This window comes from Ammospiza caudacuta, chromosome 8 (assembly GCF_027887145.1).
Source record: "Ammospiza caudacuta isolate bAmmCau1 chromosome 8, bAmmCau1.pri, whole genome shotgun sequence".
In the NCBI taxonomy this organism is placed as follows: Eukaryota; Metazoa; Chordata; class Aves; order Passeriformes; family Passerellidae; genus Ammospiza; species Ammospiza caudacuta.
The window spans coordinates 40554945-40571717 of NC_080600.1; the positions used below are offsets into that span (position 1 = coordinate 40554945).

The 16773-nt window shown below is 38.8% G+C and overlaps 1 protein-coding gene across 1 annotated transcript in view; it reads right to left on the minus strand.

The window, feature by feature from the left end:
• Nucleotides 1–16773, minus strand: part of GTDC1 (glycosyltransferase like domain containing 1) — a 160760-nt gene that overhangs the window by 107635 nt on the left and 36352 nt on the right. Inside the window, exon 6 of the mRNA XM_058810003.1 lies at nt 9713–9923. Coding sequence (XP_058665986.1) covers nt 9713–9894 — 182 coding nt within the window. The 5' untranslated portion in view covers nt 9895–9923. The remainder of the gene's footprint in view (nt 1–9712; nt 9924–16773) is intronic.

The window sequence follows — 16773 nt, forward strand, 5'->3', positions numbered from 1 at the left end:
TGTCACGAGTAGGAAATGCATTTTGCACACAAAAGCCAAAGGCACTGTCAAACCTGCAGCAATCTGCAGAACATTTGGAAAAAAATGCCTGGAAACTAACTGTTACTAGATAATGGTACCATTTATCACTCTTAAATTCCATCTTTAATTAAAAATGGGATATTCTCTAACATAAATAAAAAATTACAGATGTTCTCAAATTACTCCCCTTCATTTTTTTTTTAGTTTTTCCATATATAATATACATAGAGTTACTTGTTCAGAATTTTTTCATGTTATTACATAATATCTTTAATACATGAAGATTTTTCCATATTCTAACTAGATACATATAATTTTCCATAGAGTATGCTATGTTAAAAAATATTAGCACTCAAAGAAAACACGTTAACAGAAACCAGTAGGAATGCCACTTAACTGCAAGAAAAACAGAATTTGAAATGAATTTTCTATTGTTCTACCCATAATCATTTACATCTTTGCTTTTTAAAACATTTGGTAAATCACTAATTTAAAGGACTGATGTAGTTACAGGTAAGGTGGTGTGAGAGAAACATTAGCTCCACTCTAAATACATTTTTCCCCATATAATTCTTCAACATACTCTTAAAAGGAATGAATTCTTCCAGTTATTCTGCAACAAGAAAACCACATATTTGCTTTTGACGTTGTGTCCACTGCTGTTTCCTTCATTCTTCCTTCAAGTGGCAACTAGACAGAAATATAAGTTCAAGCGTGCAACAAGTAAAATGGAAATTAGGAGAGCTAAAACAAAAAATGATGAACAAGAAGGCAAGGTTATAAACATAAACAATAAAAACAGCCAGTGCTCTGAAATGGAAAGCATTCTTTAAAATGACTGTGTCCACTGGACCATCAGAGTAAATGTGCAGGAGGAAGGGAGGAAAAGACAGGGACAAAGGACAAAGGCAAGAAAGGAAAAATACCATCCGAGGGAATAAGGAAATTGTGTAAATTATCATTACAGAACGATGAACAAAGAAAAGCCTTTCAGTTGCTTTGTATTCATCAAAGATATTCTAATTAATAGATGCAATGGATGTATTCCTAATTGTTTTTTGTAGGGAAGTTAAATTCATCATCATAATGACTCAAAGCCAACCAATACTAGGTTGAGATGTATTAAAAGGAAGAGGAGGAGGAAATAAATTGACCAAACTCTGGTAGGGGGGAGTCAGAAGTTGATCCTAAATTAAATGTTTTCCATTGTGGTACAATTCGGCACAAACTCCTGCTTAGGTATGTGTTGTGTATTTAGGGAAGAAATGAGATAATAATCTACAAAATTAAGTGGCTCATGTTTAGACTAACATTTCTGTTTGATACAGAGCAGCATTTATGAAACAACCATCCATCCACAACCACCCTCACCGACCATGCCCAGGTCACACCAGAGTGGGCTCCAAGATTATGGCCCAAGGCCCTCGGATGGCACTGCACCAGGAGGGGATGCCCTTGGAGAGCAACCAATGACCCAGCCTTGTCTTAGGGACAGTCATTCCCTAATCCCAGAGCAATCAAGAAGATAAAACCAGAAAACACCTTTGGACACATTTTCCAGAGTGATCATGGACCTTCAAAATCTACCCTGAAACTCATGGACGCCCATAGCAGGTGCTGACAGCCCTCAGCTGGCATGAAAAGCAGATGTAGAAAAAATATCCTAGAATGGTTTGGGTTGGAAGGGACCTTAAAGATCATCCAGTTCCAAATCCCTGCCATGGGAACCTTGGTGGCTCCAAGCCCCATCCAAGCTGGCTCTCAGGTAGAGACACATGGGCTGAAATAGGTAAGGAAAGACCTCTGGATTCAACTCTGCTGAAGACTGGAAACTGAGATGTCACAATTACCTGGACCAAGACATTCAAATTTCAGCGTGTTTGGGTCAAGTTAAAGTCTACCCAAAAAAACCCCAAAAGTATTTATATTTATATTAGTGCTGAGGTAGGTCTTCTCCCAAAATTGCTTTGCTAAAAACACTTTGCACAATGTAAAGTTCTTTTTCATCATGCATCAATTCACAAAACGCAGTCTAGTTGTGGGTACTCATTAAGAAAATTAGTTGTTTATGACACCTGAACACAAAGCTATAAATCTAAATCATGTGCAAAGCAAGTATCTGACAAAATTTGTAATATTTACTTCTTAGTAAAAAAAAAAAAAAGGAAAAAAATCGACCTCATATTAGGAAAAAAAGCAGCAGCAAAAAAAAGGGAAAAATCAATATTTTTCTCTTTATTAGATGCAAACTAAAGCTTTTTTTACTTTCCCTTTGGAAGATCAAATTAGTGTTATGTGCTGGAATGACAATGAATTGTGGAAAGTATCATATTCTTTATAATATAGTAGTGTATATGTTTGTTATTTGAAAATAGAAATGTAATCCATAACTAATCTAGAAATAAAATATATACACAGCAACCATTGAAAAGGACAGATAAAATCCTCATTAAAATCCTAAGTGCAGAAATACTGAATCATAATGCACAATTTCATTACATTTTACTGCCAGCAATGTAAATATCAATTCTCCAGGTGATTCATAAAATTCATTTTAGAAAGAAAAATAAGGATTTCACCCGGCATTTGAGAACATAAAGGAAAACACATGCTAGGGTTTGAAAACCCAGACTGTTCTTTCCTTCTCTCATCAGAATATTTTGCTGGAATTTCAGCAAATCTTTTACACATCAAACAGACAACTGCCACTTCACATTAGCACTTTGCACAGATCACCCAGCAGTCCCAGCCCGCGTCCTGCCCGGCCCCGCACCTCTCCCCGCATCGTCCCCATCACCCCCAGCTCACTTCTGCCAAAACCCAGCTCCCATATATGCACTTCCCCTGACTTCAAAGCAAGGAGCCTGCGTTTAAACTCATCTAAACCCTCTTTTAACCATCCAAATTGTGAAATTGCCTAATAATGGGAGTGTGTTTAAGGGAAAAAAAAAAAAAAAAAAAAAAAAAGCATGTTGGACAAATTAACCAAGTAAAGTTTTTGGAGGGAAGAGTGCATGTGGGGGTTTCCACACAAAAACGTAAAGAAAACCTGTCACTTTTAAAATGAATAGCTACCATCTGCCACCATTTTATCTGAGGCAAAGTTGATTAATGCAAAGTGAATGTTTAAGATCACATTGCTGTCTGCCTGAATAAATTTCAGGTAGTTTACTTGGGAGGTTTTTTTGTCCTGGTTCTTAGAAGATTTTTTTTGCTGTTCTTATTGGATCGCCCCCTCCAACTTTTTCGGCAGCCAAAGCTAAGAATAAAAAAACATTTGTTCTTAAATCATGGTGCAAGTACAAGGACTTTTGAGCACCAGAGCATTGTTTCTGGCCCTTCAGAGCAAGAGAATTCATCTCCCTCAAAAGGACATCCCACCTCCTTCATCAGCTTCACAAAAACTTTTCAGGCAGCCTCTCTCCATCACATTGAAAAGGAAATTTTCGCAGTCTGCTTGTGAGCAGAGAAACAACAGCAGTGCTGTTATCCTCAATAGGAAGTGATTTTGCCTCTAGACACTCCCTAATTTTTTACTTTATTTTTTACCGGGTTAAGCCTCCCGGATTAATTTTTTTTTTTACCTATTATTTAATCATTCGCTTTTATTTACACTATCTTTACCATTTATAAAAAAGCAAATTAATTATGATTCCAAACCCTTTTTCTGTCAACTTTCACACCTTGATTTATATTAGCATTCTGCTAAAAATCATTTTCAAATCCATTTGATAAGATGCTCCCCTTTCCAAATTCTCTCTGACCGTTAAGATTTTTCAAAAGAAGCTTCCAGAACAGCGTTGGGGCGATATTAACCTAAATCAAACAAAACCCAGTTTTACACACGCATTCCCATGTTACGTTTTTCCAGCATCAGATGGCCTCCAAGTCCTCCCTCAGCAGAGAGAATTTCACACCCCTTATCCAGACTGGGACACCCTCTATTATCCAGGGCTACAGCAGTGGAGGGCATCATCTGTGCCGAGCGGTGGAGCTTCGTGCCATTCCATATGGACGTATATTCTCGGTGCTTACACTCAAAGCTGGCTGGACACCAGCCAGCTCTGGTCAGAAGTCACCAAGTTGTTTTAGCTCAGTACATGGTGCCTGTGTCTCGTATCTCAGTAGGGTTTATTGGTGGAGGCTCAACGCGGTGCTAGGACGGCCATCTGGCCCCCGGAGCGGAGCGAACTCCCAGCCAGCTCCCTCAGAGCGTGGGCAGGACAAACGTGTGTGCGTTTGCACCAGCCCGTGTGAACTAACCTGGGTGAACTCAAAATGGTTTGTTCGGGGGGAAAAACGCGAGCAAGTTTTGCACTAAGGGAATTAAAGCAGTAGTGACCCTTTGTTCAGTGAGGGAGCGGAAAAGCGGAGCGCAGGGCGAAGCAGGGGCTCCCACACCTTCCTTTGGGCACCTCCACAACAAGGTGAGAATGTGGAGATTTGTACCCATCGGTGAGTTACATCCATGCGGTATTTTTAATTTTAAAAGTGTTTAAGGCTAGCTTGGATAGGGATTGGAGAAACCTGGTCTAGTGGAAGGTGCCCCTGCCCACGGCAAAGGGGTTGGAATGACATGGTCACCTCCAACCCAATCTGTGATTATGTGTTTCCAGGAGACCTGAACCCTGTCCTTATGGCATACTGGATATTACATATATCACCTTATATATTCCTGCCTTTACAGCAGCTCATAAAAGCACAAGGGATCTCTAGGAGCACATTCCACTGTGCCCCACAAAAAACTGCAGTTAAAACACAAAGAGCAAAGACAACAATGGGGTGAAACCAAGACAACCTCTGGGTAGAGAATTATTCAGTAATTCCAAAGAGATGAGGCACGTCCCATCTTCAAATGCAGTGAATTTGAGCAGCAACATCAAAATACACACTCTTAGTAGCTAATGCTATGAATCAGATTTATGTTTATTCACCTATTTATAGAAGCAAACACCATAAAATATGCCCAAAAAATCCCAAACACTATCAGATAAACTTTTTCTTTTAATTTGTAGGTAATTTGTTATCTTCTTTTAACTTATGTACTATTCATACATATAATGTATTTATTCCTTAACTGAGCATTATGAGGGTCAAATTCTAGGACAGCCTCTAATGCAAGACAAATTATTGCAATTCCTACAAAGATTATATAAACATTTCCAGTATTTTACAGAAAGATGTAAACAGGCAGGATTGTTTCCAGCACAAATGGGTATCTATGTATTCAGATTTAAAGAAATTTGCCCTGCCCTGCTTTGAGTTACATCCTCAAACACCTACTCCAGGGCATGCAGGAATGTTTCTGAAAGCAAAATATCTAGAAAACAGTTAAATCCTCAAGCTTGCAAATGGTCACACATCCCCATAGTGTTATGTTTTCAGTAGGATTGAAATACTCACTGGAAAAAAAAATTAAAGGGTTGCTTTTTTAAGTTATTTAGGGGACACAGCCCACCAGAATTCACTCTATAATAATGCATTTTCTGCTTATAGAATAGAACAAAAGTATCAGATCTGAAACAGTCTAAAATCTAGTAGATTTTAATAGAATATTTAAAAAAAAAAATCAAGAAACAACCACATCTATATTATATACTGCTGAAATGCACTCTCCTTTGCTGAACACCACCCCAGGTTGGGTTTTTTTCCAAGAGCTCTATTAATTGAAAACAATAATTTGTTTTCTCTTTTGTAAAATGTAAAAAGCACAGAATTTGTCTTTAAAATATAGTTGTCAGATATCAAGGGGTATATATATGCTAACATTTACCCTAGGGGTATTTCAGGGCTAGAATCTGTTACAAATAAAATCTTTATTCATATGAACAGCTACCTGGGGGGCAATACTGAATGTTATACATAATATTTATATATATATATATTTAAAATAATATAGCAGTGCTATTAAAACACACTGGAAGCTACACTGAATTTAGTCACTCTGCTTTACAGTTTTATGCTACTAAGTTTTTGGAGACTGAATTATTTTGTAGAGGATAGCTCCTAAAAGATAAACTCCTTTCATCTAATGTATCATACCAATGTTTTACTATCTGTAATTTAATAGACTGCTCACTGTAATAAAGAAAATAATTAGAGGAAAAAAAAAAAGCATTTTTGTTTTTCATTAAATTGTGCAACAGTATTTTCAAATTTGAGAACTTTCCTTGAATTAAGAATTTTTAAAAGGCTAAAAAAATTTCCTCTTTTACATGCTTTCTGGAATTACAGAATAGTCACTGTGTGTTATGGAAAACAACTTTAGGCTAAAGATCAGACACCCACATTTATCAAGAGGCTGAAGCTGTCTGAAGAAGTTGGGAGACAAAGCAGTGAGCACAGCAGCTCTGCTGGACCTTCCAAATCCACAGAATGAAGACAATATCCCACCAACTGCTAACAAAACCCTCAGATGGTTGAAAACCTTGTCTAGAGAAAGCAGACAGTAATTCTTCCCTTTTTTCAGTGCTCTTCAAATGCTGTGATTTGGAAACTGCCACCACGAGAACAAAACTCCTCGTACCAACGCAACATCCAAGCACCTTCTTTCAAATTAGGGAAAAATCATCTGTGACTCTACAGCAATTGAAACTCAGTCTGTGGCTGCTGCACATCAATCTATGTGATCATTGCAAGATCTCTAGGCAAGTAATCCACCTTTAAATTCTCGTTCTGGCCTTCTAAGTTGAAGGGATTCTGCATGCTTGGGCTTCCCACTCCTCAGGGCTCCCATGCTCCTCTCAGGAGAAGAAGGAAAACATGAGCTGGTTTAACACATTGCTCAGCAAAGCCAAGGAAACAGAAAAGCAAAACTTTTCCGGAGAAATGCAGCACAGACTTTGCATTGGGGAACTAATACAAATCCAGGCAGGGCTGCAGATCTAACACTGAGTGTCCGATATCTCCCGTAAGAGCTCTGTGTGTTCCCTGTGGAGGGTGAGGACACCTTCTCCCTGTGACAATCCCGGGGAGATCTCCACCTTCTTGGGAACATCACGTTCCTGCACACCAAGAGAGCGGCCGTACAGTTCACAAAAGTAACATTAAATGCCCTGTTTGTTACCAGCTCAGCTTTAGTTTGTGCTCAAGGGAGGACACGTCTGTTCTCTGATAAAACAATTAGCAAGTTCATCACAGAAACTCTCTGTTCACTGTAGAACGTCTGAATTTAACATCTACAGCTCTGCAGTGCATCCTTTGTTTCAAAAGCACTTTTTAAGACTATTCCTTAACTTGCTGAGTGTCACATTTAAATTAACGAACCTTCTGCTCCCAAAAATCAGCTTATATGGATAGAACTCTAAATCCCTTAAAACATATCTACACTGCTTGTCTAAAATACATCTAAATCAGACTCAACAGCATCATTATTACTTCTCACACACACCAGGATCTTGAAATAAAGTACAGTTTGAACATAAAAATTTAGTAAGGCAGCTCCGTTATCACAAGTGTTTGCACTTGAAATATCCGTGACCTTTCTGTACTACTAAATATACAAATAAAAACAAGGTATTTACAAAATGTCACATTTATGGAAAGCACTTATAAAACAAAGGGGTTTTTTCTTTAAATAATATCAGTATTATAAGTAATGCAAATTTGGTATTTTCCACGACCCCAGAAGAAGGCTGAAATATTTAAATGTGCAATTCTAAACACGCAGTATTGCCAGTTGAGAATGGAATTTTGTCTTTACAAACTGCTACCTGGGAAGCTGATCTTCAGTGGTTATTAGAAAGCTTAGAAATAACAGGATTAAAATTAATTTTAATCAATGTGTTTTCTAATAGGAGAGTAGTCATCCTTACTAGGTTGCATGTGATGCACCCATACTTTCAATTTAATAAAATAATCGAAACATTCAATTACAAAACAAGCATTAAAAATGTGCAAGTAAAGTAGAAGGTACCTCTAATCAGTTTTCCTCTCACCAGCCATATCAGACCTTGATCCTAAAATTTTATGCTGCCTGCGAGGACAAGGTACAAATTCTATTTTAACCATTGCATCTTTGTCAACTTTGACTGTTTGATTCCCTCTGCTCCAACCCGAACAGCACCAGCAAAGAAAACACTTTCCTCTCCTTAAGATGTTCCATTGGTTAGATCAGATTTATTTGCTGTCAGTAAAGGTTGTATTTGCACATAAGTCTATGACAGATTGCAAGTTTATTAACTTCAAGTGAGTTTTCAGGCTGCTGGGTTGAGGTTTTTTTGTTTGGTTGTTGGGTTTTTTGTGGGATTTTGCTTTTTTTGGGGTTTTTTTTGTCAGCACTCCCTCCCCCTTTCCCCAAGATGTGGGTTACTTGACAAATTGGAGTTAAGTTATCTTAGGTCAATGTAACTGTAAGTTAAACTAATGAAGTGTATGTCTATGAGTGATGTCTGATTAGTTTAATGCAGTTAGTGCTGGACAGCTTGGGCTGCTGACCTTGAAGGAACACAGATAACATTGTGATGCGTTGGAGGATGTGGTTGTGATACAAGACAAATTTACATAACAGTTTGTCATGTACACTCCTCCAAAACAAAACTGTTGCAAAAAGAAAGCAAGAGGAAACTAAATGCCTCGCACAAGACAAAACGGGGAAAATTAATTATAACGTTTGGCTTGAGGTGGGAGATTATTTTAAATGGGAGCCAAAAGCAGGCACAGGAAAGGTGTACGTTTACACAATATGTGCTCCAAGACGGCTTAGACATTGTGCTGGGTAACACTGAGCAAATGCAGCCTTCTACAGCACAAATCTACTCTTGGAAAATTATATTCCTTTCTCAGGAAGCACCTACTCTCTCACAGTAAAAAACACCAGACCCAGTTCTGAACTGTGACTCGTTGGCACTTCATTCAGGTGTGCTCAGAGTCCTCCTGAAGCTCATTCTGCAGCTGCTTGGGCTAAAAGAACCCTGTGCATGAACAGCCTCCCCCCATGAAGGTGCACAGTCCCCACACAACGTTCTGCATGCTGTGAGCAAAGCTCTATCTCACTGCTCCAGACAATCACCTCGCCACATCTCATCTGATCAGGTAGGCCAAGCAAAACTGCTGGGTTTACAGACAGCTTGGCTCTGGAGGGGCTGATTCTCACTATGTGATAGCTATCTTGTCGACCTAAATCGCCCGTTTTTATCAGCACAGGTTCTAGCTGATGGAAATTTGCTACTTACATAAATGTATAATTGACACCCACAGTTGCTGGCACGTTACTGAACTGGACCATCATTAAGATAAAACTGCTCCCTTAATCCTCCAGGTCAGCCTGAGCAGGACACTGATAAATCAGACTTGCTAATAGATACATGGGAGGGCACGTGAGGAAGCTTGCAGTGCTCACATCTATGCCATCTCTCAGCCTAATCTGTGAAGCACAGTTTAAACCTTTCAGAATGACTGAGCTCACATGATAAATTTTAAATAAGAGATACACATACACATACAGACATCAGGCACCCAGATATTGAGAGACTCTCGGGGACTGGAGATGTAAGAAAAAACAGTCCTGGAAATTCTAAATAAAACATGCAATTTCTCAGTTATACCCAAGAAGAAAAACCTGTACTGCCCACTGCAAGCCCCTAAATGCTCTCACATACACCCTTGCATACACACAAGGAGTGAGTTCAAGAGACCTGGTTTAAGGCAGCTGCATAATTTGAGTTTAGAAATTATTCAATCCCTTGGTTACCTGTATTTAGAACTTGTTGGCACTGTTTGCATGAAATAAAGAGCAGAAGTCCGTGCCTTCCAATGCCACTTCTTGGCTGGGAGTGTGCAGAGGACACAATCTTCTTGTAGCTCTTCCTGGAGAAGATCCATCAGCTGTTTGTGGGAGCCACCATAAAAGGGTTCAATGAGAAGGACACTCATTTTCCAAGTACTTCAGAACTGCCTGAAACCTGAAAATGAAAATAGAAAAGTATTTTACTTTAGAAACATAAGTTTACTATTATTATTATTGTTACCACTTTAAATTATATTGGACGAAGAAGAAATATACTGCAAGGCCTTGTAATATATCCTTGATATTATATTAATAAGTCTACTTCAGAAAAGGCAATTTAGGAATTACGATGACTAGATTATTTTGACCTTTAAAAGATACTGTCTGTAAATTTTAAATGAATGAAAATGTGCAAGACTTAGGAACACACTGTATTTTGAATTTATGGGTTTGTTTTCAATCCAATATTTAAAAACAGCTTTACTTTACACACTAACTCCCTAATACAATCAATTATTCCACAACTTAGAATGTAGGTTATTCATTCATTCTCCTTTTCCTGGTGGCAGAGAAAATTAAAGAGTAATTCAAGCACACTTCAGCTAGAACAGTTGCCAGTAATAGTGATTTGGGTAAGAGACTTAAAGGCAGAGAGCAGCTTGGGGAGATGCAGGTGGGTCATTCCCCAGGACACCCTCCTGCATTGCTGGGAGCTGGGATCACAACCCCAGCAACAACAGGACATGTAAACCACCCTATTTCTTCTGAGTTCTCCAAAGTGGGTGGAAGAGAACACTAGAGGAGGCTCAAGGAAGCTCTGAGACAAAAAGCCACAGAGCTGCTCACAAACAGGATGCAGAACGTGCTGCCCAAAGCGAGGGGACAGATGAAAACCGGGTGACTATTGCTCATCGCCCTCATGAGTCACAGCCCTGGGCTACTCAAAAGCTGCTTTTCACATGCTTTGAGCAAAGCCACCACACAACAGCTGAAAGCAAAACCCTGAAAGGTGTTCACCATCCACAAACACCTCTCTGATGGTTTCCCTCTCAACACTCCCTAAGAATGATGGACTAAACACAATTACTCCAGACTGGTGTTTGACAATGTACATTGCACCTTACACCCATTTCCTGACCTGCAATTTCTAGTGGTTTCAGACTGTAATCCTTATCTTACCAAAACCTCTGGTGACAAGAATTGAGAATTCAACAGAGAACTATATACTGTCCTGAAAATCTCAATCATCATCTCACCCAGAGTTGAGAAACTTAGTTTGATTCAAGATCAGGTTAAAAATGTTATGTATTCTGTAATCAGAGGGCAGAAAACAAACAAAAAAGCCTTTTTAAGTGCACTGTGGCTATCAAAACATCAGTTAACCAGCAACAAAAATCCAAACACTGAATCAATTTAATTGGGAGACAAAACATAATAAACCTTTAGGTTTAGTTTTTGTTGTTGGCCCACCAAGGAGCCAGGCAAAATGGTGATGCAGAGCTTCTGGGTCACCACAGAACCATCACCAAAAGAAAAAACCTTCCATGCTCCAACTTTCTTGTCCTAATCCAGCCTGGATTCAGGTTATCATTTGCTCTATCATTCACTCCTCCATAATACTTGAAATAAATTACTTGTTTTAACAAATGCGTTCTTTCCAAACCAAAAGGAAAGCCATCTGGAAGCAGATACTTCACTCCATTTTGGAGCTTGCTTCTTTTCAGGTAGCAAAGCAGTTTCTGATCTCTTTTCCACTGACCTAATTTCAAAAAAATCACACTTTTGAGATCACTGACGTTTTCTGAATTTACAATGATGTAACCAAAATCATACTCTCTCCTCCAAAGCCCTTTTGGAGCCTGCAGGGTAATAACTGCTATAAAAACACAAGCTGTGGCTTAGAATCTGCACTATTCACCTAAAGAACAATTTGTAATTAATCATGCTATGCTTGTCATCAAATGCCACCGAAAATTTAATTCAAGGGACTAAAAGGAAACATTTTATAAATTCAACCCCTAAAAATGGGGTGTGTGAAAAGTTGGTAAATGCCACTGAGTCAGTCACTCAGGGAGGCTTGCAACTAATTTACAAATCATTAGCAGTATCACTAATAAAGCAATTTGTTCATGAAGCATCTGATCAGATCACACTTCACCAGACTAGTTCTGAAACTGGTTTTATCACCCAGGTTCAGCTGAACCCACACTGTGCTCTTTGGTTTTATTTTGCACCAGTTTTCACTGTACATCCCTCACGGGAACAGAGAATGACTGTACATGCTGACGGGAAGAGATTGCTCAGTCCTCGTGTTTCCTCCTGCTTAAAGACCCTGACATTTACTTCATTATTCTGCATTTACCTACCTTTAGATCTATTAGGGGAACTGCAATGCACAAGCATTACTACACAATAAACTCCCTTTGGCTATTTACATTGGGAAACTGGGTTGAATCGTGGATGTGTCGTGGAGTGGGTGTTAAGATAGCTCTTGATATGTAATTCTTCACAATAACACTCATAGACCCCGTGGCAGCAGCCCATGAGGGTGACAATCAGCAATGACACATTTTTTTTTCAGAAGCGACCTAAAGCTCAAAGGTTTTCTTACAAAACTCACTCGCTCCAAAAAAATGTAGGTACTGCTTATGGAAATCCTCACTAGCACTTGTAGGATTCTGTTGTTGTGTGATCTCTGTACATTACCAGCAATATACACCAAATTCAATTCAGAAAAAATGTTATAATGTTATTTAAGAAGCAGTACGTGGTTTATTTTATTCCTTTTTGTCGTTTGTTTTTTCAAAATAAGATGCTACCTACATAAGATACTACTAAAGGATAATGGCAGTACAATATATGTCACATTCACTTCAGGGCTTGAGTTAGATGAAGCAACTTAAAAGTCAATAAATCTTCTGTTTTTAAAAGATACACTGATAATGCTAAGGAAATTATATTACATATAACTAATAATTTCTTGTACTTAGAAAGACACAGAGGAGGTAGGACATGGTCGTTTGGCTCATATTTCACCCACATGACTTCCAGTTTTGTTCACATACAAAAATAACAGCTATTATTTTTGCTTTATTTCCCTTGACCCAGCCAAGTTAAGGTAAATATGTACCATAAACTCCTCAGAGGTCTCCAAAAGACACAGCTGATAAATGGCCTGAGAACATTCACCATATCTGATGGAATGCAATCCTCAATTAAATATAAATCACTCCAGGTATTCTTTTCCCCATTTCAAAGAAAACAACAAATATTAGAAAAACAGAACTGCTTCCCCTTTCTCATTACAGTATTTCCTCTCTGGAGCCAGCAATCCTGGGTGTTCCTCAAACAGCTCAACCCCATCCACATGGTTGCAGGATCCTTTCCTTTGAAAGTTTCCTACTCTGTCTTTACCATACAGAGCAGCACATTCCTCAGGATACACATTACACATCTGAAAAAAAAAACCTTCAAAGTGGTAACAGTGTCCAAATGACGTGACTAATACAGAGGTATATTGAAGTACTGAGAAGTATAGGTGGGTAATTAGGTGCTGTCTCAAAGCCAGAAGCTCATGGTGACATTCAGCCAGGACTTTTGTCACTTGCTGCAGCTCTACCCCACACTGAAACATGGCAAGTCATGGAGTCCCTGAAAGAGCCACTGCTGTTTGAACCAGTAATTTCCTTTTAAAAGGAAGTCTGAGTACTGCACAGAGTAATAAATAAAAATTATCTTTAAAGGCATGGAAGGATTAACTGTTCAACCAGACACAAAACCATGGCTTCTTTTTAAACTCCAGGTGAATGCCAACTTAGGTATTTTTGTTAACCAACCTAGGCAGAGAAAACCCATCATTTTCCACAATTTATTAAAGAACACACATTCACTCTTATATGCAGAAGTGTGGTTTCACAAACATCAGCACAGCTCACATCAGGAAGCCATAATTAGCTCTGTTCATTGACGTACTCAGACAACATAAATTACAGACCACGTCTGAATATCTGTCCAACAAAACAGCTGAGCAACCATCCAAGCCCAAAGGAATAATTGTTAATATATTCCACAGGTAGAGCTCTGCTATTAGTTACAGGAAATAAGGTATATGGTTTCAGTAATGATTGTTTTAACCGTCACAGTCCCACACATATGAGAAATTTATTCCACCGCCGTATCCGAGCACACGTGGTTCAGAGTGTCGTAACTCAACCCACTGCAAAACCCACCAGGTACAACCTGTGGACATCAACACACTTAAACCTTTGATGGTTTCGCATAAACTCACTGTGACGGCTGAGACAGGCAAAAAATTTCCATGTTTCACATTGCAATAAAATGTGATTTTCCAAAGGACTTTTGAGAGTCTTAACCTTTCCTCCTCTGTCCCTTCTCATCCCCACCTGAATTGGGGATGTGCTGTAAATACACACCCAGAGATTGAAAGAGCCTGCACTGCCCTCCCACTCACGATAGTGACTCACCGAAACCCCAAAGCTGTACCTTAAACACAATCACATCTTAAGGTTTAACCAAAATTTAACTTGTATTTAGATCACCCAAAAGTACCAGTTCTGAGGTTTGTCATTACTAAACTGCATAAGCGAGAATGACAATTTATCTTTTATATAAACCAACTGGAAAAAGCAAGAAAACCTCCACTTCTTTTGAGAATGTGGTAGACCAAAATTGTTCACCTGCATTTGGATGGCTGAGCAGCAGTAACATTAATTTACTGTTGACACCCATAAACCACAGTCTGGACTATGTACACAACCTGAGAGCTACAAACACCTACAGAATACCAAAATTTACCATTACCTGGAGGAAGCAAGGAATGAAACCTCCATGGATTTCCTGGCCTGCTTTGGTTTCACTAAAATACCACATCTCATTTTTACTGTACTTATGAGCTACACATACAAGGGCATGGAGTGACAGAACAAGGAGAATGGCTTTAAACTGAAAGAAGGTAGGTTTACATTAGAAACTGGGAGGAAATCCTTCCCTGTCATGGTGGAGAGGCCCTGGCACAGGGTGTCCAGAGAAGCTGTGGCTGCCCCTGGATCCCTGGAAGTGTCCAAGGCCAGGCTGGACAGGGCTTGGAGCACCCTGGGATAGTGGAAGGCATCCCTGACCATGTCAGGGGGTGGCACTGGATGAGGTTTAAGGTCCCAAACTATTCTGTGATTCTATCAAACAACATAATTTTTCAAAGAATTGGTTTGATCTTAATTGAATTGTGAGGACTTCCACGTTCAGTTTTATGTCTGTGTTTTCAACCCTGAGATGGAGCAGCAGGAATTGGAAATCAAGATTTTTAAGATGTCCCATGGCTATCAATCCAGAGACACACCGACATAAGAAACAGTTAAGGCTCCTTTTGGAGTTTATGCATTTAGAAAGTAACATGCTGTAAAAGCTGCACACTACCCTGTGAATGCTAAGTTAACAATATTGCTATAAATCCTTAGGAAAAAGATGTTAATGCGTATGCGGTGTACGCATTTTAAAACTCAGAATTTAAACTGTTTTACTATTTTATCTAGGCAAAGGCACTAATGACCTTCATAATTTTATGTTGTAAATTAAATTTGGGGTTTTTTTCCAGCTACAGAAAAGCAAAAAAAATTTAATCCCCAGAATTTTCTTTTTACCTTCTTCCCTAACACAGTCTGAGGCGATCATAAATACTCTGCATCTATACTTCTAGCCATCCTCAATCAACATCTTTGAAGATCTTAATCTATACTGAATAAATTATTGCAATTTATACTTTTTTTCCAGTGGAGAAAGACATCTGTGCATCACATTTATGGTTAAATCAAAACCACAACAGTCAAAGTTACCTCTGTGGGGAAGCCTCCATGCCCCCATGGAGCACAGCACTCCAAAGATATATTTCAGGGAAATTTCCCTGACTGATGTGCTGATGCCTCAGTACACTTGGAATGGCAATTACAATATGCAACTTGCTTTCTTTGTGTCTAATTGACCTCCTAAATTGCATGCATGGGACTAAATACTACTCAGGACAGGGCATGAGGGATACTCAGTACTCTGTAAACTACCCTCACAAATTCAGTTTTACAAGGGCAAATTAAACATTGTTCATATTTAATTAGGATAAAATTTTCCTCCAAAGAAAAGCAAGATAAAAGGGAAAAAGACACAGAAAAGGTGTGATGGAGAACCAGGGCCATCCTCTGCCAAGAAAACAACCACAGCCACCATCACCCACAAACCAAATTAACTCTTCCACAGGCTTTGTTCCTCTGTCTCCTCCTTTTAATGGTCCAAATAGATTTACAGAAGTTAACATGAGTATGCTGCAGAGCAGAAGATATTAAATAATTATCTTCACAAAAAGTTTTACATTATTTTGAGGAGCTCTTCCACCACTAACAGGATTTTTTTAAACAAGGTAAAATAAAAAAAAAAATACAGCTCTAATATGAGAGTATGCCAGGTTTGCAATTGGATCTGAGAGAAAATTAGTTATCCTGATTTAACAGTTAATTATAAGCTCCCATTTGCCATGTAATTCAGAAGACTAGAAAAATGAAAACTGATTTTAACAGACTGCTAAAGTTGTTAAATGATATGTTGGCTTTACCCAACTTATTTGCAGTGTGTTTACAGCACATGAAGGATCAACACAGTTTACAGGACTCAACATTTCCAGTGCTGCACCTATGACTATAAATTTGATAGCACTGATGATGCTGAAGGCTTACATTAGGTTTAAATAGATGAAGGATCCTTGATTTAGAGTATCTCCGAGAGGAGAGGGAACTAATAGGTGTGGTAATGGGAGATGTAGCACTATTTTTAAACTTGACAGGAGACATATTAGTTGCTAGTTCCCTATTATAGAAAAAGTCCCAGTCTGGTAATAATGGGCTGGCATTTTGAAATTCCTCCGATTTATTAGGAATATGATGAGAAATGTGCTCCACACGCTCTGAGCTTCAGACCAGTTTCTGTACAGAAGGTAAGAATTACAATGTGCATTCATGGCCAGT